General features: G+C 55.5%; 10 protein-coding genes across 10 annotated transcripts; 3 read left to right on the top strand and 7 right to left on the bottom strand.

The window, feature by feature from the left end:
• Nucleotides 1-107: 107 nt before the first annotated feature.
• On the bottom strand, nt 108-1,077 carry KRP23_6525 (putative pectate lyase D; the record flags this gene model as incomplete). The annotated part of the gene is made up of 2 exons (XM_067891726.1): nt 108-958; nt 1,029-1,077. 2 exons carry the CDS (start codon nt 1,075-1,077, stop codon nt 108-110), a joined length of 900 nt encoding a protein of 299 aa, XP_067746054.1.
• Nucleotides 1,078-1,419: 342 nt separating this feature from the next.
• KRP23_6524 (Terminal nucleotidyltransferase 4B) lies at nt 1,420-2,790 on the top strand (the record flags this gene model as incomplete). Its single annotated transcript, XM_067891725.1, has 1 exon — nt 1,420-2,790. The coding sequence occupies one exon, from the start codon at nt 1,420-1,422 to the stop codon at nt 2,788-2,790; it is 1,371 nt and encodes a 456-aa protein (XP_067746053.1).
• Nucleotides 2,791-2,837: 47 nt separating this feature from the next.
• KRP23_6523 (Double-stranded RNA-specific editase 1) lies at nt 2,838-4,325 on the bottom strand (the record flags this gene model as incomplete). Its single annotated transcript, XM_067891724.1, has 1 exon — nt 2,838-4,325. The coding sequence occupies one exon, from the start codon at nt 4,323-4,325 to the stop codon at nt 2,838-2,840; it is 1,488 nt and encodes a 495-aa protein (XP_067746052.1).
• Nucleotides 4,326-4,390: 65 nt separating this feature from the next.
• Nucleotides 4,391-5,160, bottom strand: KRP23_6522 (Transmembrane protein 65; the record flags this gene model as incomplete). The annotated part of the gene is made up of 2 exons (XM_067891723.1): nt 4,391-4,537; nt 4,621-5,160. 2 exons carry the CDS (start codon nt 5,158-5,160, stop codon nt 4,391-4,393), a joined length of 687 nt encoding a protein of 228 aa, XP_067746051.1.
• Nucleotides 5,161-5,266: 106 nt separating this feature from the next.
• Nucleotides 5,267-6,117, top strand: KRP23_6521 (Ribose-5-phosphate isomerase; the record flags this gene model as incomplete). Its single annotated transcript, XM_067891722.1, has 2 exons — nt 5,267-5,368; nt 5,428-6,117. The coding sequence occupies 2 exons, from the start codon at nt 5,267-5,269 to the stop codon at nt 6,115-6,117; spliced, it is 792 nt and encodes a 263-aa protein (XP_067746050.1).
• Nucleotides 6,118-6,566: 449 nt separating this feature from the next.
• KRP23_6520 (putative E3 ubiquitin-protein ligase makorin-1) lies at nt 6,567-8,134 on the bottom strand (the record flags this gene model as incomplete). Its single annotated transcript, XM_067891720.1, has 5 exons — nt 6,567-6,732; nt 6,818-6,861; nt 6,921-7,293; nt 7,374-7,521; nt 7,591-8,134. The coding sequence occupies 5 exons, from the start codon at nt 8,132-8,134 to the stop codon at nt 6,567-6,569; spliced, it is 1,275 nt and encodes a 424-aa protein (XP_067746049.1).
• A 387-nt stretch (nt 8,135-8,521) lies between these two features.
• KRP23_6519 (uncharacterized protein) lies at nt 8,522-10,276 on the bottom strand (the record flags this gene model as incomplete). The annotated part of the gene is made up of 1 exon (XM_067891719.1): nt 8,522-10,276. One exon carries the CDS (start codon nt 10,274-10,276, stop codon nt 8,522-8,524), a length of 1,755 nt encoding a protein of 584 aa, XP_067746048.1.
• Nucleotides 10,277-11,863: 1,587 nt separating this feature from the next.
• Nucleotides 11,864-13,660, bottom strand: KRP23_6518 (uncharacterized protein; the record flags this gene model as incomplete). Its single annotated transcript, XM_067891718.1, has 1 exon — nt 11,864-13,660. One exon carries the CDS (start codon nt 13,658-13,660, stop codon nt 11,864-11,866), a length of 1,797 nt encoding a protein of 598 aa, XP_067746047.1.
• Nucleotides 13,661-14,258: 598 nt separating this feature from the next.
• KRP23_6517 (uncharacterized protein) lies at nt 14,259-17,545 on the bottom strand (the record flags this gene model as incomplete). The annotated part of the gene is made up of 3 exons (XM_067891717.1): nt 14,259-14,659; nt 15,647-17,465; nt 17,528-17,545. 3 exons carry the CDS (start codon nt 17,543-17,545, stop codon nt 14,259-14,261), a joined length of 2,238 nt encoding a protein of 745 aa, XP_067746046.1.
• A 560-nt stretch (nt 17,546-18,105) lies between these two features.
• On the top strand, nt 18,106-22,023 carry KRP23_6516 (Linear gramicidin synthase subunit D; the record flags this gene model as incomplete). The annotated part of the gene is made up of 1 exon (XM_067891716.1): nt 18,106-22,023. One exon carries the CDS (start codon nt 18,106-18,108, stop codon nt 22,021-22,023), a length of 3,918 nt encoding a protein of 1,305 aa, XP_067746045.1.
• Nucleotides 22,024-22,122: the final 99 nt, after the last annotated feature.

The raw sequence follows: 22,122 nt of genomic DNA, 5'->3' as shown, positions 1-22,122 counted from the left end.
GCTCGCAATCGCTCTCTGCAACATCGAAAACGCAATAATGCTGAGGAACCCGCACAGCAAACCGATTCCTGTAGCATTGGATCACCCATTGCTGCCTCCACAGTCACTTAAGACTGCGTCACAGGTGACTTGACCTTCACAGCGGCCGCGCTGTACGAACAGACCGGAGGGCTAGCTCCATTGCCCACCTTCTTGGGGGTTGCACCTCCGTTGAAGCGCGTGCACACGGGGTAATTGGTGCTTGTGGTGATGGAGGCCTTGGAGATTGTGCCTCTGTCATTGTAGTTGGCGTTCACTCGAATGAGCTCGGCAGTGGGGTTCACGCTCACAACACCGTCCACGATGATGCCACGCTTCACGGGACCACACGTGCCACACGACTCGAAAAGTCTGCCCGAGTTTTCCATGTAGAAGCCGCCGCTTACGACGACAGTTCCAGATGCCTGGCCGTAGATAACGCGGTGCGCCACGTTCCTGGCGCCTCCTCCCGTGATGGTTGTGATTCCCGTGCCCGAGTTAATGTGGAGCCCGCTCTGAATCGAGTCCTTGAACCAGACATTCACCAGCGCGCAATTGTGCAGCTCGCAGTACACGCCGCCTCCGCCCGCAATGATCACGTTGCTGAGCGTCGCGCCGGCCTGGACAACAAACACGGCACTGGACTTGGCCATTTTAGCGCCCGATTTGAACGCCACGTTGCTGCGCTTGTAGGTTTTCATGCCGCCGTCGAACGGGGTGGTGGGTCCGACGATCTTGGGCTTAGTGAGCGGCACCGTCCCCTTGGACGTGGGCCAGACGCCGGCCGCTCGCTCCTCGTCCGTGGCGGTCGTGACCTCTCCGGGAGTGTAGCCCTCCGCCCAGAGCGTGGTGTCCACCGTCGCGCCTGCCAGTTTCCGTCCCTGAGCCAGCTCCACACTGTCGAAGGTAACGTCCTCGTTCATCTCGCGCGTGGTCATCGCTGCCAAAACAACAAGGCAATGCAAATCAGTCCATGACCCGTTAGCGGAGACTCTGACGCCGTGTGGTACCTTGCGTGGCGAGCACGCAGCTGGCAGCCAACAAAACGAGCCGCAACATGTCGGTGCAAAGGTCTCAAAACTCTTGTGACTTTGGCAGCAGCTTCCTCTGTCCGTCGGCGCTGCTTGTCGTTTGAGCGACACACTCGACGCCCTCTTGAACAAGTGGCGGAAAGGAAATTGCGGCAAATCGGAGACTTTTGCCCCAGCGACGCAGAGAAGGGGGCACTGCATAGGCGCGCCCCAGTGCGCGAACCTTGACGACCCCATCATGCCGGTATCCTGCGATGTGCTCAACCGTTACACTCTAGGATGATAACCGTACTTAATACAATTTGTATAGGTTTACCTACAAATATAGATTAACTGTAGGTTGCGTCAACTAAGTGCACAACGGGTGGCTATGCGCAGCAGGAAGTCGACGACGGCCAAGCCGCTCCATGCGTCACGCATCCGCCACAACGGCTCGGCCACCAATTGGGAGAAGGCGCGGGATGTTCACCATGCTCAGCCGCAGCGCAAGAATCAGGTCCGTGGCGACCGCGCAGCGTTCGTGAGCCCCAAGAAGGTGAAAAAGACTCGAGAAGTGCGTCGCAAACGCGGACGCAAGGCCAACGCGGCCGATTCCAGCGGTGATAATGCAGTTGCAAATTTTATCAGTGGGGAAACGTCCATGGACGCGGAGCTGAGATCCTTCGCGCAGCGAGTGGCGCTGTCCTCGAAGGAGCGACAGCTGCGCACGCGCGTGTTCAACGACGTGAAGGACCTCATCTCGTCGGCCTTCCAGGACGCGACGGTGCAGCTCTACGGGTCTTCCAGTACAGGGCTGGACACGTTCAGAAGTGACCTTGATATTACAGTGGGGGGCATCACGCTGTCCTCGTCTCAACCGTTACCCACGGTGGTGCTGGTTGATGAAGACGAGGACGACGGCGACGCTGACAATGAAGACATGGGCGTGGGCGTGGAGGATGTAAGAGATGCACAACCGGACGAAGAGGAATCATCGTTCTCGCTGAACTTGGCGCTGCCTGTGGGGACGGTTGCTTCAGTGGACAACGCCGATATCACTCGTCGAGTCCAACCGACCGCTGCCTCTCACTGGAACCCAACACTCCGCAGGCGTAAACTTCGAGCCCTGCGAGCGTTGCAGTTTTTATTGAAGTCGCAGAGGCCACACTTCCAAGTAAAGTGCTTGCACAAGGCCAAGATTCCCATTTTGATGGTGCTGGACACGAAAACTAAGCTATCGATTGATATCGGCGTCAACGGCGAGGCTTTCGACGCCAGTGAACACGGACGATCTACGTCTCTAGCCCAACGGCTTCAAAATACTCTGGGAGCTCCGTTCACAACAATGGTGATGTTCCTGAAGGAGTTTCTGCACCAATTTGATCTGGATAAGCCTTTCACGGGCGGACTCGGCAGCTTTCGGCTGTATATGATGGTGGCGTACATATTTCAGCGCAGCGGCTCGAAACGCAAAAAGAAACGCCAAACAGCGGTGTCGTCCCTCCTGCTGGCGTTCTTTGAGCTGTTTGGCAACAAGAAGACGCCTAAATTCCTGCACGAAGACACACAGCTACCACTTCCATTAGGTGACGGCGGGCACATGGACTTTGGCGGTGTTTTCCGCATCGATGACTGTGTGGACACGTTTGCCATGGCGTTCGACATTTTGAGCTCCACTGGAAATCTTGGATCCATTATTTATGAGGAACGCCTAGAGAAGGACCGCAAAAAGAGCGAGAAAAATCTCGAGCAGACTTCGTAAAGTCTGCAGGGTAGTGCTATCGCCAAAGACAAGTGAGCTATTGTATCTTACAGTTTGAACTGCTTGAACGTAGTAGGAACTCCAATCCAATCATTAAACGCCGCAAAGAATTGCTTGCGCCGATCGTTGGAGACGGCGACAGCTGTAGACACCGAAGGCGTAGAGAGAGCTGCGGCCGATGGTGTTTCAACAGGAACAGCTCGCTTGAGCTGAAGATACTCGAGATCATTTTCAGCATCTGGGACCAAATTCTGGCTCACCTTTGCCGTTCGAATGTGGTGAAATGCGCGAAGCAAGTTCCTCTTTGACAGACGTGAAGCCACTCTCTCCTTGGCGACTCGATCCATCTTGGAGGCCTTCTTGGCGCCCTGCTTGAAGCCGGTGGCAGCCATCAGGAACTCGGGCTCGAAGCTGGTGAAAAACTTCTTCGCAAACTTATTTGCGTCTGTAGGCTTTGCTTTCTTTTCGGTAGTAGAAGTGCCCGCGTCGGCAGCGGGTGGTCGAGTCCAAAAGGGTTCCTTGATAGTCCAATTTAGTGCAAGACTGGATGAAGCAAGGTCAGATGCTCGGTGGCGGCTAAACGGGGGAATACAAGGAACAACACAAGTTTCACAGAGCAGCGCCTCCTCCATCGCGCCTCGTTCTTGCAGTCTTGTACACACAGCTCGCTGCAGTGCTTGCTGCTGCTTGGTCACGGACATCGCCTGCTCATCTTCGCTCACGATAATGGAGCTCAAGAAAATGGGTTCAAACCATTGCAGCAGCAAGGAGCCTTGCAGCCCCAGCATGTTCCACTTGGCCAATTTGTCCGAGCAGCTCATAGACAGCGTCTGTTTCTCTAGAGGTAGATCGGATCGACCGGACTTCACGCGCGCAATGCCAACTACTTGAGCAAATCGTTTGTCCGGCGGAGGGTCTTGGTCGTTTTCAGCGTCAAGCGCTCTTGGCCTCTTGCTGCGCGATTTAGCTCCCGTGAGCCGCAACTCGCTGCGCTCTTCTACGTGCCCAGTCTCACTACCCTTCTGTGCTTCTCTCGCTGTTCGTTGCTGCACCAACTCATCCACCACTTGTTCACGCAACTCGTAAACGGCAGCGTCTCCACAGGGCGCTTCACTGATAAAGAGATGCAGCGAATGCTGAGGCTTGAGAACCAGTCGAGCGGTCGTCGGATGCCGCTCGAAGATGGACTGGTCACTCGTTTCGAGTCCATTTTCCTGCCAGTGCAGAGCTTCTGCGTACAAATAGCGGAGCAGTGAGCGTCTCGCCAATACTTCGGCGTGGCAATCGTTGACCACGAGGCCGTCAGCATTCAGGTCGCGTCTGCCGAGGCATTTGTTGCCCGTGGCAGCTGCCAGCACACGGAACGAGTCACTGATCTCTGACGAACACGTGTGCAATACGATCCCAGCCAGCACCGTCCACTCAGTCGTAGGGACCTTCTTCTTACATTGCAACGAGCTCTCGAACCACTGCAGCACAGCGCGCGCCACGCCTGGCGCGATGGCTGGCGGCAGCATCTCCACCGTGTCATTCATCTGGGAGGATCAAGTTGAGTGACAACAATGTGTTCAAATTGCACTTTTGGGAGTATTACACGATTCTATTTGTTCTCGGTTGAGGTGGCCGTGTTGTTCTCCTTCCCCCTCGTCTCTAGGAAGAGCAGCGGAACCATACCCAACAGACAGCCAATGGTGATACCTACGGAGCTGCCAGCGACCTTGGCTAGCCGAGTCTGCTTCAAGAGCATCTGCACACAACAGTAGTAAGAAACATTGAGTGAGCATTTGTACGAAATACTGTTGACAACTGAATAGAGAGAGGATGCAATACCTGCTCATTGCTCAGGGCTGCCACAGGAAGCCCGAGCCGCGCGCAAAAGTCCTCGACTACGTTGCCGAGTCCCAGTCCAGCGATATCCGAGATGGTGTTGCCGATTCCTGCCGCTGCCATGGACGAGATACCGAGCGACACGCCCAGCGTGAGGTCGATGTAGTCTCCGGCGAGGATCATGATGAAGTTGTCCACGAAGCCGAAGCCGATGAACGGAAGCCCCACCTGCAGCGCCACCAGCTTGAGTTCCTGCGTCGTCGGGGGCGTCACCTTCGCAACCGCTGCTGCTGAAGTCTCAAAAGTTACAGCCGCCACTCCCGTCGACTGCTGCACCGTCTTCAGCGCCTTGGACAAGTTCCGAGTCGTGGATGGCGAAAGCAGCGCGCTGAGGTGCTGCGCGGCCTGCGGGTCCGTCTTCAGCACCACCTCCAGGTCACGCAGCAGCACCGCATTCTCTATAGTGGGTGGGGGCTTGGAGTGGAATGCAGCAGCGAGTCGGTTAGCGGCGGCGTGACGGCGAACGAAGCGGAGGCCGAGCATGGCAGAGGCCGACGTTTTTTATTTTAATCGATTGCGTGCTTTTTAGCATAAATCGGTGCCTTATTATGAGTGTAATTCATAGGTACGTCAGTATCCGCCGGTGTTGATGGGCCACAGCCAGTCGACCAACTTGCAGTTCATTTCTCAATTTCGAGAAGTATCGGCAGACAAGAACATGCTCAGTGCCATCGAGCAGTCCAAGCGCACGGTAAGCAGGCTGCAGAGCCACCATTCAACTCGCTACAGTGGCTAATTGTTGCTCTGCAGGCTGCGCGCCAAGCCGTGGACGAGTACGTGCAGGACGGATTCGTCGTGGGCGTTGGCAGCGGCTCTACGGTCGTGTACGCCGCCGAGCGCCTCGGAGAACTCGTGCAGGAGCAGAAACTCACAGGCATCACGTGCATCCCCACGTCCTTCCAGGCCAAGCAGCTCATCGCCCAGCACAAGCTCACGCTCACCAGTCTGGACGAGAGCCCCGTGATCGACGTGACCATTGACGGCGCGGACGAAGTGGACCTGCAGCTCAACTGCATCAAGGGCGGAGGCGCCTGCCAGCTGCAGGAGAAGATTGTTGCCTTCGCAGCCAAGAAGTTCGTGGTGATCGCCGACTACCGCAAGGAATCCAAGCTGCTGGGCGAGCAGTGGACGCAGGGGGTGCCAGTCGAGGTCGTCCCCATGGCGTACGTGCCGCTCATGCGCAAGATGGAGAAGGAATTTAACGGTGTGCCGGTGCTGCGCATGGCCAAATGCAAGGCTGGCCCCGTGGTCACCGACAACGGCAACTTCGTGCTCGACGTCAACTTCGGCGTGATCAGCGACCCGAAGTCGCTCTGCGATCGCCTGAAGCTGCTTCCTGGCGTGGTGGAGGTTGGTCTCTTCTGCGGCATGGCCGAAAAGGCCTTCTTCGGACAGACGGATGGCTCGTTCACAACGAGGGTAGCGGACAAGTCTGCCTAAGCTGTGTTGCGCCTTCCTGGCAAAAAGAGGGCCGTAAGAAGGCGTTGCTGGTGGACTTGTTCCTCTTCATTACCGCTCGCGCCATCATGGTACTGTCTGTGAACAACTACGCTCTCATTTTGGGTCGGTTCCTGGTGGACTTCGCCTCGCGAATTGTGAGTGTTGTGGTGCCGCTGTATCTCGGACCTTCTCGCGACATATAATGCAGCACCAACTTCGTTAGCAAGACGTGTGATGCTGCGATATACTGAAGTATTTGTTTCTTGCTTGACCACCATCAGCTTACTCGCTGGAATGGCATTACAGATTAGTGTTCGTGAACTGAGAGGAAAAGCTGCAGCTCCAAGACGTCCAATGCAAAGCTCTATACATGAAGCACTATGAATGGCGGAGAAGCTCTGGTGATACCAGAGCCTATGAGTGACTACAGGCCAGCAATCACGGCGCAGTTAGTCGCTGCTGTCGTTCTGTTGGAAATAGTGCTCGAGGCGCACTTGACGAAGAACATCGTACTGCCCGTCGGCATCAACGGCAGTTCGCACTTGGCGTGATGCCAATGTGCCATCCGGGTAGCGGTGTGCGTAGAAGCAGCTGGTGCCAAACGGACAGGTTCCTCTATAAATAGTAAGCACAAAAGCAAAATGTTACCACACGTTGTGTAATGCGAACGGCAAAATCGAATTTGGGATGGCGAACGTACCTTCCTTCGTCGAAGTGACGGCACGGGATCGCCGACAAGTTTTTCTGTTCGCATGAAAAACAATAAGCCATCGATGGTAGCCATAGAAAATAAATACACGTACGCGATATACGTCGATGAGGAATTTCTTGCGCTCAGGTTTGGTCACCATCCGGCTGGACGGGATGATGAACTTCGTCTCCACGCGACATACAGGGCATTGACGCACAGTCTGCTTCGGCTGATCGGCACCTCGCCAGTTGCGCAAGCACGTAAGGCAAAACGAGTGGCTGCATCCAGATAGCAGCCCAAAACGCTCGCCCTTGCCAATAATATTCTCGTAGCAAATGCCGCATTCCAGGTCCTGTGAAAGGCGAATCTCCTCACCCATGGCCAGCATTTCCTCCTCGCTCTCTACACGCTCCGGCAATGAGTGCGCGTAGAAGCACGTGTCGCCATATCGGCACAATCCTTGCAAAAAGAATGTGCAAATTTTGCTGTGAACGGTTGCAATAAATCACAAATGTCAGTGCCAAGCGCCAAATGATTTGGAAATGTTCAGATCCGGCAAACGTACGGTGGAGCAGGTCGCTCTTCATCAAAAGACAGCGGTCTACTCTTCACATTTTTCGTGGTCGCCTCGACGTACGATTCCTTCGGCATCAGGGGACCAGACTCGGCCGCCTCGTCCTCAAAATCGCCGGGTGCTCCGTAGTAGTACAACTCTGTATCAGCAACACCAATAATTATCAACCAACCATTCAAAAGCATCACGATAAACACCCCACACGAACCTTCTTCCTTGGAGATGAAGTCTCTCAGCTCCGTCACATCCTCCGCCTCCTTCTCAACATCCTGTTCTCCACCCGGCGTTTCAGCTACTAGAGTAGCAAGCTTCTCCTCTTCATCAGGATGTTTTTCGGGCGTTGAGGTGCCTTCCGTCGCGGCCTCTGCCTTGTCCTTGTGCTCCTCCTCCTTCTGCACGTGCAGGTACGGGCACTTGTCACCTGTAGAGCAATCTCCGTACTTGAAGAACTTGCAGGGGACGCCGTAGGAGCCTGGCGCCACCGTCTTTTCGCCGCTGCTAGCGCTCACACGCGTGGCCGCCGCCTGCGCCTCCTCCGAGTGCGAAAACTTGCAGTCGCGTCCCGCTTTGCACGTTCCCTGAAGGAAAAACTTGCAGGGCAGCGGCCTCACCGCCTGGTCCTCGCGCGGTGCGTGAAAGAACTTACAGCTGCTGCCGTTGCGGCACTTACCGGCCGCGAAGAACGAGCATGGCGGCATCTTGCGGGGCGCGGAGCCGCCCGACGTCGCGGACTTGGCCGAGTGCGTCGACATTTTTCGGTGCTAATTCGAAAGTAGTGGGTAAGCAGCAGGGACCTCGATTGATTGGATGAAAATCTGCAAGATTTGGAAATGGGTACTTTATGTGGAATACACCATTTGTGAGAGTGCGACTAGCACTATGCATCTCTTGTTTGTTGGAACTTTGGTTCGAGAATGATTTGGTTCAAGAGCAAACTTTGATATAGTGAGTGAAGAGCTTGGTGCCGCATAATGCAGAGTTGCGCAGGGGTCTGTTGCTACTGTTGACCGCGCGGTAGCTGTACGATTTTGAAGCTACGCTACGTTGCTGCCCATGCTCACGAACAGACAGAAAGTTGGTCTGACCATACGGTCGCGAAATTTGGAGCTGGACTTGGGCTGTGTCAAAAACTGCTTGGCCTAGACGCTGAGCGGGTGCATCGCCTCGCTCTCCCATCGGAGCATGCCGAACATCGCCTCATTCGCGAGTTGGTTCAGAACCTTGTCATCCTTTTCACCCTTCACGTCGTAGTATCCAAGGAAGTGAGCCTTCCACGGCGTCGTCTCGTTCTCTCCACCGATGAACATCCAGCCTTGGCACTCTTCACCACGGATGCAGTTCTCGGCAGCTTCAGTCTGGACCGTGATGGATTTGAGTCCGATGTAGTAGTCATCGCCATCGCGCAACCGGAACGCAACCGAGATAAACTCGCGGTCGGACAAATCCGAAGCCACCGAGGCAATGCGGTGGACCACCACAATATCGTCCGTCACCTTCTGCAGAATGCGAAACTGCTTCACGTCTGGGTAAATGCGTTTGCATTTCTCCGGTGACGTAATGATGTCCCAGGATGCATTCGCTACTTCGCGGATGTTCTTGTCACTGATAGAACGTACTGCACGGAAGTTCAGGCAAGTGCTCGCAGCCCACAACTCCGTCTTCCAGCCCATCGCGTAGCACACGTTCGTCTTCGAGTTCACGGTCGGACCGAAAGTCTTCAACTCGTTATACGCGTGACGCACAGCCTCATGACACAAGTTCAGATCCACCACCAGCGTCGGACCCTTCAGCGGGTTCATCTGGTCGCTGATCCACATCGGCACACCAGCGATCTTCTTGCGGTCCACGTCGCGGCAGTCGCTCGGCAGCGCGTTCAGACCGTACTGGATCATGCGCGCGAAGTTCTCGTGCTGCAGCAGCTGCTCCTTCAGCTTGTTGTTGTCCTTGCGCAGAGTCTGCACCGTCAGCATCTGCTTCTCGTACGCCTCCGTCAGCGCCTGCTCGCTCATGCCCGCCATCTGAGAGCATTGCTCCGTCAGGTCGCCGCCGATGATGCGGATTTGCTCCTTCAGCTCCGCGATGCGGTCGCGCAGGAAACTCTCCTCGTCCTTTTGTTTTTTGCGGCGACGGCGCGACGCGTAGCGCACCTGCTGTCGACGGCGCTCCTTCTTCTTCTGGACATCGTCCTCGCCCAAATTTCCGTCCTCATCACTACTCCCGCCATTGTTACTCGAAGTTGCCAAAGCACGCGAACTAGACGAAGACTTGGACGTTGTGGATGTTGGTACGATAGCGCTGGGTGCAACAGCGGCCTGTCGAGGGGCAGCAGGCGAGGGAATGTTAGCTGCAAGGCCACCAAGACTGCCAAGGCCGGACGACACCGACGGTGCTCCCATATTAGACTGCTGCATACCAACGCCCATGCGTCCAGGAACTCCATTGGGAGCCATCTGGTTCATGTGCATGGATCCTGGCATCCCACCCTGCTGCATGGTCGGCGCTTGGCTCGTCATGGGCATTCCTTGTGTGCGCCCAGGCTGAAAATGATGTTGCTGCTGGTCATAGACGTGGCCGGGCATTTGTCCGAGATGTTGTTGCTGGCTGCCGAGCCCCACGGGGTCGTTGCCTAGTGCGCCCAGCAGGTCGTCCACGAAGCGCGGGTCATCCTCAGGCGCGACCATTCCTGGATGCTGCATGAGGCCCATGCCGCCGTGTTGCTGATGCATGGGCGGCGACGCGTGATACATTCCATTGTTCATGGGCAAAGGGTCGAACATCATGTCCTGCATGCCGTATTGCTGCATATTGGGCTGCTGCGGCGCGCGCTGCTGCATGCCGCCAGGCATTCCCGCGCGGCCGGCTGGCATACCGTACGGGTTGTTGCGCTGGTCCATCGGGGCCTCGTGTAGAAGGCAGAGGGCGGCGGGGATGAGGCAACGTGATGGCTCGCGTCGGGCGGTGGCTCCTTCTCGTTGCTGGCAGATTGGTATGTGCTGCCTTCCTTCTCCCGCCTCTGGGCGGCCTGCAATTCATTCGTGCGATTCATTCCGCGCTTTTTCAGCCAATAGACAGTTGTAATTCCGTTTGATTGGCTGAAAAAGAGGAGAGAGGGGCGGTACTGTACTGTACTTCCGCTGCTGGCTCCAAGCGGCTAAACATGGCGACTGGAGCAACGGCACGTGACTCCATGCAGGCGAATGGACATCAAGACGTAGATTGCCGAGGTGCTGCTACGGCATGAGCGAGTTACCGCCATACGTACATTTGGCGCGCCTTTGCCCGGATGGACGTCTGCCTCGCACGCGAGCGGTGCGCATCCTTCTGTCCATGCCGCATAAAAATGGAACCGATGTGTCCTCCGAGTCAGCCATATTCAAGTCCGCGAAAGAGACTGTCCGCCGAATGCAATGCCGACTGCAGCAGCCGCAAACATCGCTGCAGTGTTGGTCGAGCAACATGGTGACGAGTTTGACTCGAGGGAGGAGCTGCAAAGAGATCGCTGGGCGGCAGGGCTACTGCCTGCCGCGTCGCCGTCCAGTCGGGTGTAGTAGCATACATAGCCAGTCCGACCAGGTATTCGGATTTGGCTGTGCGGTAAAGGGCCTGCTGGTTGTGGTTGGCGTCTTCATGCCAGTGCACCATTAAAGCGTTGAGTGGACTAAGTACACTTGGGAAATTACAGTCTTGCTATCCATTTCCTAGCTTTCTAGACCAGTAGATGCTGTTGTACTTCTCTCACGCGCGGTCAACTTGGTTGCGAGATGCAATGCTCGGTGTCGACTCACCCTGGTCGACCAGAGCGAAGAGGGCACTGCGGTGAGCGCACGCTGGCATCTATTCTATTTCTACTATTAATAAGCCCAGCGGCAAGCAGAGGGTCATCAATGACGATGGGTGAGCAAGCAAGTCAAAGGCAAGTCCGACCACCTAAGCTGTAGACGAATTCCGCCACGTTGCCGTCGCCTTTTGTTGTGTCAGCGCTTGGAATGAGTCATGCATTATTTCGCGCGGCCCCATTTGTCGCAACGGTTCTCGCTGGTCTCTCTGCGCTCGTCAGCGTGGTGCTGGGGCCGGTTGCAGCACTGCCGCCGAGCTTGACAGCACCTGAAATTGGCGCTCTTGGTGTCCGTCAGTCACCCGATAATTTGTGACCACTGCGGCTTGTAGCAGGCAACATCGTTTTTTAATGGGGCAACATTCTTTACGCGACCGAAGCGTGGAACACACGATTGTAGATGTATATTTGTTTCCTTTTTATATTTTCAACACACAGGGTATGCATGTACTCAGTCAGACCTGCAGCACGGTCATCGACAACCGTGGGGCAGGTATGCTGTCACCCTAATGGGTTGGCACCCAAGTTCGGACAACTTACAAGTCTGCTACGTAACAATGGCGCTCTACTCCCAGCGCACGCTTCAAATCAAGCTCGCTACCGGCATGGAGCAAAGAGGGCCATCAAAAGAGAACGAATCGCCGCTCTAAACGCTGAGCGGGTGCATCGCCTCGCTCTCCCATCGGAGCATGCCGAACATCGCCTCATTCGCAAGCTGGTTCAGAACCTTGTCATCCTTCTCGCCCTTCACGTCGTAGTACCCAAGGAAGTGAGCCTTCCACTGCGACGTCTCATTTTCCCCGCCAACAAACATCCAGCCCTGGCACTCCTCACCACGGATGCAGTTCTCGGCAGCCTCCGTCTGAACGGTAATAGACTTGATACCAATGAAGTAGTTGTCCCCGTCACGGAATCGAAACGCAACCGAGATGAACTCGCGGTCCGAAAGGTCTGACGCCACCGAGGCGATGCGGTGGACCACCACAATATCGTCCGTCACCTTCTGCAGAATGCGAAACTGCTTCACATCCGGGTAGATACGCTTAAACTTGTCCGGCGAGGTAATAATCTCCCACGACGCGTCGGCAACCTCACGAATATTCTTGTCGCTGATAGAACGTACTGCACGGAAGTTCAGGCAAGTGCTCGCAGCCCACAACTCCGTCTTCCAGCCCATCGCGTAGCACACGTTCGTCTTCGAGTTCACGGTCGGACCGAAAGTCTTCAACTCGTTATACGCGTGACGCACAGCCTCATGACACAAATTCAGATCCACCACCAGCGTCGGACCCTTCAGCGGGTTCATCTGGTCGCTGATCCACATCGGCACACCAGCGATCTTCTTGCGGTCCACGTCGCGGCAGTCGCTCGGCAGCGCGTTCAGACCGTACTGGATCATGCGCGCGAAGTTCTCGTGCTGCAGCAGCTGTTCCTTCAGCTTGTTGTTGTCCTTGCGCAGAGTCTGTACCGTCAGCATCTGCTTCTCGTACGCCTCCGTCAGCGCCTGCTCGCTCATGCCCGCCATCTGAGAGCATTGCTCCGTCAGGTCGCCGCCGATGATGCGGATTTGCTCCTTCAGCTCCGCGATGCGGTCGCGCAGGAAACTCTCCTCGTCCTTTTGTTTTTTGCGGCGACGGCGCGACGCGTAGCGCACCTGCTGTCGACGGCGCTCCTTCTTCTTCTGGACATCGTCCTCGCCCAAATTTCCGTCCTCGTCGCTGCTTCCGTCGTTGTTGCTCGAAGTTGTAAGTCCGCGCGAAGTTGTGGACTTAGAAGTAGGTACAATGGCGCTGGGTGCAACGGCAGCCTGTCGGGGGGCAGCGGGTGCCGGGATGCTCCCACCGAGGCCACCAATACCGCCAATAGTGGATGGCACTACAGCCCCGCCCATATGAGGCTGCTGCATACCAACGCCCATGCGTCCAGGAACTCCATTAGGGGCCATCTGGTTCATATGCATCGAGCCAGGAATGTTCTGCTGCATGGGTGGTGCTTGACTCGGCAGCGGCAGGCCCTGGGTGCGTCCAGGCTGGAGGTTGGGGGCCTGCGAGCGCGGTGGCACAAGGTGCGACTGGTCGTAGACGTGGCTGGGCATCTGTCCGACGCTCTGCTGCTGCGCATTCATCCCCACGGGGTCTCCGAGCGCGCTCATGAGATCGTCCAGGTCGTCCTCTGGAGCCACCATTCCCTGCTGCTGCATGAGGCCACCGAGACCCTGCATTCCCCCCGCACGCGACCCCGGGTGCTGCTGGTGCATGAGGTGGCCGGGGGACTGGTGGTACATGCCGTTGTTCATGGGCAGAGGGTCGAACATCATGTCCTGCATACTGTAATGCTGCTGCATTCCCGGCTGCTGCGGCACGCGCTGCTGCTGCTGCTGCTGGGGCATACCACCGGGAAGACCGCCGCGGCCGCCAGGGATGCCGTAGTTGCGCTGATCCATCGACTCGAGGGAGGGCGTGCTCCTTCCTACGTCCTGACGAGTTCGGGATGTGAGGTGTCGGAAGGGGGATTGGTCGCCTGCAATTCAAAGGGAGGCTGCAATTCATTTGGGAAGTCTTCGGGCCAATCAAAACGCAGAGCGATCAGGCACTCATAGCGCATCTCCCCATACAAAACCCAAGTCAACTTTATCGAGGAATGCTGGCTGTGATTTACAAATGTACCTAGGTAGCGTGCGATGTTGTTGCGGTCATTACGCATATCAACTGACCGTGCGCCGAATGTCGGTGGCCGCGAGTATCACGGCGAGCATTGACGATAGCGTTCCCTGTCCAGGCCGAGTGCAATGATGAGTCACATCATGATGTATCCAGCGAAATGTGGCCGGCCAGCGCCAGTTGGCCTCGTCCGTCCGTCTCCGTCGAGTCTGCAGTCTATTCACTGCTCCGCTCTTCGACATGCATCGAGCTGTTCACGCTGGAAATGTGAAGCTTCTCCATGTGATCCTAGAAGCATAGCGGAATAGGCATACCTGCTTGGCTGTCCACTTCAATCGAGAGGCGGTTGTTACACAACATCAATTATACTACCGAGACAATTTATTCTTCCTCTGCTGCTGTTAGCCTTGCCACGGGTTTCTCCAACAGCCCTGGCTTGGTGTGCGAGCGTGTAGATATTTGTCGTGGTCTCGTGTCGTCGCCTGGGGATGTCGGCACGATTTCGGTCTTGTAGGACGAGCTGACGCCACCAAAGGGGTCGTGAAAACCTTTGCGGCAGTGCTTTTCCACCCGCTTCTCTAGAACAAACGCCAACTGCGGAGACAGATCTCGGTGCCTTGTCTCGTAGATCTGGCGTTGGACCACGGGACTGGTGACGGTGGTGCAGTACTTATCCAGGATGGAGTCGTACGGCGGGAGCTTCGAGTCGTGCGGCGTGGTGGCCACCCACTTCCGCTCTCGATCCTGCATCTGAGGATTCGTCTGCTGAACCAGCTTCCTTCCTGAAGAAACGAATCCAGACGTATGAGAGTTCCCGTATACCTGGCGAGCAGACAGTGGTCGCTTCTTGGTCTCCTTTGTGGCTGGAGGCCTCGCGAGCAAAGTTGGCGGAACAAACGCTTCAAACTTGCTCAGGTCGTCTCCGTAGCGAAACATGTTGACGAAAAGCCAGTCGCGTTTCGTCTTGTCCATCTTTGGGAGATCAAAACGCAGGTTTGCTGGTGTTCTCACGGGCTGTAGTAGTCGGCGTTTTGTTTCTCCGCGGGTCGAAGGCTTTGAACTCACTTTCTGCTTAAAAACGGCCTCCTTTCGAGGCAGTTGCGGGTATTCGTTTGGGAGGTATTCGTACGGGCGCGAGCATGTTTTCGACGGCGATTGTGGTAATGAAATCCCATTCCTGTACTTTGACGGGCTTTCTTGCTTCCTTGTCGGTGAGCTCTCTACAGTAGCTTCGCTTGAACTGCCACCTGTTGTCTCAGTAGTGTTGCAGACGGCCGGATTTGGATTTGGAGTCTTGCATTCGGATGTAAAAGTTCTTACCTTGTCCCGAGCAGACCCCGGCGGGGTCGTGGGTTGGCTATGCAATGGTAATACAGAAGCTGCTGGAACTTGTCTGTTTCCGGGTGGGCGTGATGGCTTTATCGTCGGTGCTGTCTGTTTCGGTGAAGTAGTCGCAGGTTGTTTGGAGCGAGCTGGTTGAGATGCCACTTGTGCTTTTTCGGATCGATTTGACTTCGGTGATTCATTCGTAATAGCTGTAATCCTCTTCCCAGCCCCAACTGCTGAGGAAAGCTCAGTCGGGTATGAGGCCTCGGGCTGGGGTGGTTGAACTGGAGCGGATTGTGTCTCGACTGCTTCTAGTACGATACCATCTGAAATCGGATTTTCACTGGGCATTGACAACGAAACTTCATTTTCCGCCTCGACTGGGCTGTCGGAAGTGCAAGCTGTCTCGCTGCATGACTGTATCCTGTCAACCGCAATCGTACTTGGTGGTAGATTGATATCTACGGTATTATCTGGATCAACGAGCTGTGTTGGCGCGTTTGGTTCGTCATAAACAAAGGCTTCAGCGTCGTGCTCTTCGTAGTCATCTGTATCAAATTCGTAATTTCCCATGCCACCATGATCGCCAACTACATCCTTCTCTGAGGCATCTTGGTTTGTAGCCTCACCATCGACATCAACAAATTCTTCGTCATCGTATGGAGTCGAGTATTTCTCATCTCCAATGCCATCAGATTCCTTGTCGCCCCCGACAAGATTTTCCGAAACTGCGGCGCTACTCCCTGTAGTTGTCGACATGTCTGGCGAGGCAATAATTTGCTGGACAGGAGGTTCGCTCTCATGCTGCTGTTGTTGCTGAAGTAATGTACGAACCTCTTGGAGTAACGTTTCTGTCTCACGCCGCCCGTCCTCAATAAATTCGTCGACATCAAAGTCGCTTGCCTCGCCGCTAGATTTGGGAGGCATGTCTCCTTCGAAGTGAGGTGTGTTGGAATCACTAGGGAACTCGTTTTCCATTTCATCTGCGTAGTCATCGTCCTCTATGTTTTTTTGCGGAGGTAGTGGTGTGTCTCTTTCTTTGGGTAGGTCCTGTTCATCTGAAGATGCTGCACTTGTAGGAGTCAGAGGTGCAAGTGAACTAGAATTGGGGTCACCAGAAAGAATTGATGTTTCCCCTTCGTTCCTTGAAAGGGGACCACCCTGAGTACTAGCGTCGGTAGGCGCGCTTGCCTTATCCAGGATTGAACTGATCCCACTTTTGGGGCGATCTCCACTCACTGGTTGTGTGGCGTCGTTTTCGTTTTCGCCTTGAAAACTAGTTTGGCTACCATCGTCATAGTTGTCTTCATCATCTTCATCACTGTACAAGTCTTCGTTATCATGATCGCTTCCTGCTTCAATATCTTCGCCGAGAATTACCTCCACAACTCTAGGCAACGAGCCGGTGTACAACAGTGACTGGGCCCTTCGTATGGGAACAACGGTCTTTTTACATTGTAGATCCATATATGAGTGTGCTCGAGCCCGCGAATTTGAAATACTGGACACCGAGTAGCTGTCATTGTTATCATCAGCGCAGCTCTCATCCTCATCCGTGTTGTCTTCTTCAACAACAGAATTCTGGTTGTGAACTTCGTCCAGAACGGGGAGTGCACTCTGCCTTCTGAATCGGTCAGTCCTCTCAGGTGATAATTCTTGGGGGAGAGTATCCATCCATTTGTCGACTGGTCTATCCAACATTATCATCGGCATGCTGCCAGCTCGGACAAATCCAGCTTTAGGTGGAGAATCATCGGACAGTCCAGAAGTTACAGACACTGGAACACTCGATCTGCGCTTGGTCACGCTTTCCTCGCTAGGGGCGCTGGGAAAATCTGCATTATTTGATGGTGCTACTGGAATATCGTTCTCCATATCGTTTGAGTATTCAGCTTCACTGTCGTCGGATGCGTCACTTTGACCCTCTGTGGCAGCGTTGGCGCCCGGCGAGCCTCCCACAGCCAACGTATCGACTTGTGGCTCCACAGCTGCAGTGGTGAGAATTTGCTCCCTCATCGTCACATCATTTCCTACTTTGGGTAAGTCGATATCAACTACTGTTGGCTCATCTTCATCGAACTCGCCGTCATACCGTTCTGCATCTTCTTCGTCGACCTCTTCGTCGCATTTATCGTCCATTGGGCTCCCTTCGTGAACAGCATCTTGCGTTGTGCCAACCACCGCATCTTCATCAGCAAAATCCTCGTAGCCGCCCTCATGATCGGAGCTGAACTCTTCGTCGGAATACGGCGCGTCCTGAGGCTGTAGTCAACAAATGTATCGTTAGTTCGGCAAAGCAGGACGTCCAGCCCACGGACACTCACCACCTCGCTTTCCGACATGCTCTATGGTCTACGTCGAGCGAGGCTACTTCGCCAGGCTTCTGTCCTCGAAACAGTGGACGACCAAGGTCAATTCGAAGTGCCGGCACATTGAGCAGAAATAGCAATCGGCCTACACAGACAATAAATAGCTATATTCATATCAACATGAGGGCACTGCCGCTGAAAATGTTGTGGCAAGCAGAGCGAATGTGGCATTCGATTAGTGAAATGCCTCACAGCCAACCACCAACGCCGTGTTTGACCCAGATGCCGCGTGTTCCCGCGTGAAAAAAAAAAACACACACACACACATACACACGATATCCTGCTCGTATTCACTCACGTTCACGCTCGAATTCCGCGCGGCGTCATGGTCTGCAGATGCAGTTGACTCGGGCTCCCTCTCACTTTTTCTCTTTCCCAATGTAAATTACTTTGGATGAAGTAGGTGGAGTGTGTGTAAATGACCAAAGTGTTCTCGGCTTTTCAGCGGCTTTTCCCTACAAATCAGGGCGGATCGAAGCTTCAGCGTTCATTCGGATATTTGCCACGTAAGACGCAGAACAAGTCGACCAAGAATGGCGCCGCAAGTGATGGCCACGTGCTTCCAGGAGGCGGAGCTGGCGCCTCTGCGCGTGCTGGTGCTGCCCCACGCGGGCGGCGCGTCGCGCGCGCTGGCGCTCGAGTGGGGCAAGAGCTTCCGCTCTGCGGGGCTAGCCGTGGAGCTCTGGGGCATCGACTGGTCGTGGGCAGCGGAGGAAGCTGTGCAGGACTCGCTGGAGCTCGTGGCTGCCATCTGCGCGCAGCTCAGCAGCGGCTTCTTCGGCAAGCCTTTCGTGCTGGTGGGCCACAGTCTGGGTGCGTTCGTGGTGCTGGCGCTGACGCACTACCTCGAGCAGCGCAAGTTCTCGACGCCCCGCCACGTTTTCTTCTCGGGGGCGGCGGGGCCTGGCAGCTGGGAGCTCTACGACGATCTCCAGAAAGACGCAAATCTGCTGGATCTGCTTGAGCAGTGGGGAGGCACCGACAAGCAGCTGCTGGCTATCCCGGAGCAGCGGCAAGCGCTGCTAACGCGACTGAGAGCCGATCTGAAGCTGCACAACAGCGTCGTTCAATGGTACAAGCAGCAGAAGCAGGTGCAAATTCATTCGGGCGTCACCGTGTTCGGTGGCTCGGACGATACGGCCGCTCCGGTGGACTCGCTGTCCAAGTGGAAGGGCATTTGCGCGAACAGCGAGTTCGACGTGAAAGTGTTTACAGGTGGACACTTCTACTTGACGAGTGCGGAGAGCCAAGAGGCTTTCGCGAACGCTTTGATTGCCAAGCTGGAAGCTGTCACGGCAAGTGCAGTCGTGGAGTCGCGCACCTTGATCGACGAGAGGAATGCGACGACGGCTGCGTATCCGTCGGACAAGTGTTTGCATGACATGTTCGCGGAGGCTGCGAAGCGCACGCCTGATGCAGTTGCTGTGTACTATGAGGGCAAGACACTAACCTTCCGCCAGGTTAATGAGCAGAGTGACCGACTCGCAGACTACCTGTTCCACTCTGGGGTGCGCCCTAACTGCATCTCGGGTATCTTTATGGAACATTGCATCGAGTTTGTGATCGCGTACATCGCGGCATTGAAGGCTGGAGGTGCGTACATGCCGTTGGAGATCGTGTACCCGCCGGATCTTCTTGAACGCGTCATGGAGGAGTCCAAGCCGACCATTGTGCTTACCAAGAAGAAGTTCCGCAACCGTCTGCCAGCTTGGCAGCAGGCTCTTGAGCTGGATGATGGCTGGCTCGAGTCTCTAGCCCAGCGCAACATTCCAGTGATGCCGGCAGACCGCACGCGGACACACCCGGATGACCTCGCGTATGTGGTCATGTCGTCGGGAACGACTGGTGTGCCCAAGGGAATCTGCTGCCCTCATCGCGGCGCTGTTCATTCATACGACTGGCGTCTCAAGCACTGCCCCTACAAGGAAGATGATCGGGTAGCTTGCCACGTCTTCTTTGTGTGGGAGCTTCTGCGCCCGATGCTAGGGAACCGACCGCTGTATGTCATCCCCGACAGCAGCATCTACGACCCCATCAAGCTGGTGGAGTACCTCCAAGTCAACGGCATCACACGCATCCTCTTCACGCCATCGCTTCTGCAGCTGATTCTCGACACCTGCTCTCGTGAAGTATTGCTGCAGAACCTTTCGAAGCTGCGGTTGGTGTGGCTCTGTGGTGAAGTGGTGACGTTGGAGCTTCGTGACCGCTTTGTTCGTCTCTTCCCTCAGTGTGAGCTACAAAACCTGTACAGCGTGTCCGAATGCCACGACGTGAGCGCGGTGGATTTAGCAGCAATGAGTGACTTCGACAACTCACTTTCGACGAAGTATGCTTCCTGCGGCGAGGTCATGCCTAACGTGAAAGCGTACGTGTTGGATGACGACAACAAGCCTGTGTCTGTCGGAGTCCCAGGAGAGCTGTATATTGGTGGACCCTGCTTGGCCATCGGATACCTCAACCGCCCGGAGCAGACATCGCAGCGCTTTTTGAAGCATGTCGTGCCGGGGGAGACCGTGTACAGGACGGGCGATCGTGCACGCTTTCTGCCAAACGGCCACCTCGAATTGATTGGGCGCTGTGATTTTATGGTGAAGATTCGTGGATACAGTGTCGTGCTTGGCGCTGTCGAGTCAGCGTTGGCGCAGCACCCTCTGGTGTCTACGTCAGTGGTTCTTACGGAAGGTGACGAAGGCGAGGACAAACGCTTGGTCGCCTACATTGTGCCTGAGGATTGGGAAAAGGTGCCAAGCGCGTCAAACCTTCGCGAGTTTTTGAAGGAAAAGCTTCCGCACTACGCTATCCCGTCCGTGTTCGTGCAGCTTGATGCACTACCAATTAACAGCGCAAGTGGCAAATTGGACCGCAAGAAGATGCCATCGATAGAAGAAGCTAAGAAGTTGCGCAACGAATCGATTGACTTGTCAGTGGACCCTAAGAATCTACCGCAGACAGAAACGGAAAAGAAGCTTGCCTCAATCTGGTCGGACCTGCTCCGCCTCGAAAACGATAGCGTCTTGCACCACGAGGCGAGTTTCTTCGATGTGGGTGGTCACAGCTTACTCTCGACGCGGCTTGTTTCCAGCATCCGTGACACGTTTGGAGTCCACTTGACGCTGGCAGATATCCTGTCGTCTCCCGAACTTTGTGCTATCGCGTCAAGAATTGATCAATCACTGGGACAAACTAGTGAAAGAAATGCCACGGCGGAGGTTGAAAAGAACGAGAAGAAGGTGGTTCTTCCTCTCGAAGCCGTCTTGGACGCGTCGATATACCCAGCAGCCACACGCAAGGCTGGTTACAGTCGCTACCGCGTGGAAATGGTTGGTCTTCCTCCACGCAACCTTTTCTTGACGGGTGCTACTGGTTTCCTAGGTGTTCACCTGCTGCACGCATTGCTGAAGCACACGACGAGCGTCGTGTTCTGCTTGGTGCGAGCCGCTGATGAGGACGCAGCGATGGATCGCATCAAGAAAGCGCTCAAGGAATTTGCACTTCTCGACGAAGCGCAGAAATTTCACCTAGACGACCGCGTGGTTCCTGTCCCGGGCAACCTGGCGCAGCCACTTCTGGGGCTGGATGCCGACACCTTCAAGATGCTCGCAACTGAGATTGACGCGATCCTGCACAACGGCGCAGATGTCAACTTAGTGAAACCTTACTCGTCTCTGAAGAGCGTTAACGTGCTGGGAACGCAAGAAGTTTTGCGTCTTGCGGTGACCAACGGGCTGGCCAAGACACGCGTGAAGCCCGTCCACTACATCTCAACGAACGGAGTGTTCCCGTCTAAGCTTGCAGCACCCAAGTTCCTCGAGACCGCTGACTTGAGCGAGTTGTCCGACCAGCTCGAGAATGGCTACGCGCAGAGCAAGTGGGTGGCCGAGCAAATGTGCCACGAGGCCGCTCAGCGCGGGCTGCCCGTGTCGATTCTGCGTCCTGGCAACATGGCTCCGTCCTCTCTCACTGGGCAGTGGAACACCAGCGACTTCATCTTCCTGCTGCTCAAGGGCTGCTCGCATCTTGGCGCTGTGCCGGCGCGCTCCGACTGGTACTTCGACATGACTCCCGTGGACTACGCATCTCGTGCCATCGTGCACTTCGCCGCTCTCCGTCCGGTGGAGGCGTTGGGCCAGACGCTGCACATCCAGAACCCGTCGCTACCAGTCAAGAGCGACGCGTTCTTCCAGTTCTTCGCGGCTTCAATGGGCTCCACGAAGTCGCTGGCAGCCGTCGAGTACGTGGAGTGGAAGCACAAACTGCAGCAAGCCGCAGCCAAGGAGGACGCGCCGCTGGAGCTGCAGAAGCTGGCGGCAGGCATCGACTCGTTCGAGATCTACTTCCAGAGTAACAAGGTGTTCGACTCGACGCTCTCAGCTGAGCTGCTGCACGCCGCCGGCCTCCCCTGTCCGACGGTCAACCAGGCGCTCCTCGCCACGTACACGGCTACTTGGTGATCACTATCTAATACAAAATTTTCCGTTTGCCAACGTGATATTTCACTTTCTCCACCAATCACATCTCTATCTTCCTTTTCAACCAATCCTCGTCAGGTT

Source organism: Phytophthora ramorum (assembly GCF_020800215.1).
Source record: "Phytophthora ramorum isolate Pr-102 chromosome Unknown Phyram_PR-102_s0005, whole genome shotgun sequence".
Lineage (NCBI taxonomy): Eukaryota > Oomycota > Peronosporomycetes > Peronosporales > Peronosporaceae > Phytophthora > Phytophthora ramorum.
The sequence above is the reverse complement of the archived record's forward strand: the minus strand, read 5'-3'. Positions and strand labels throughout refer to the sequence as shown.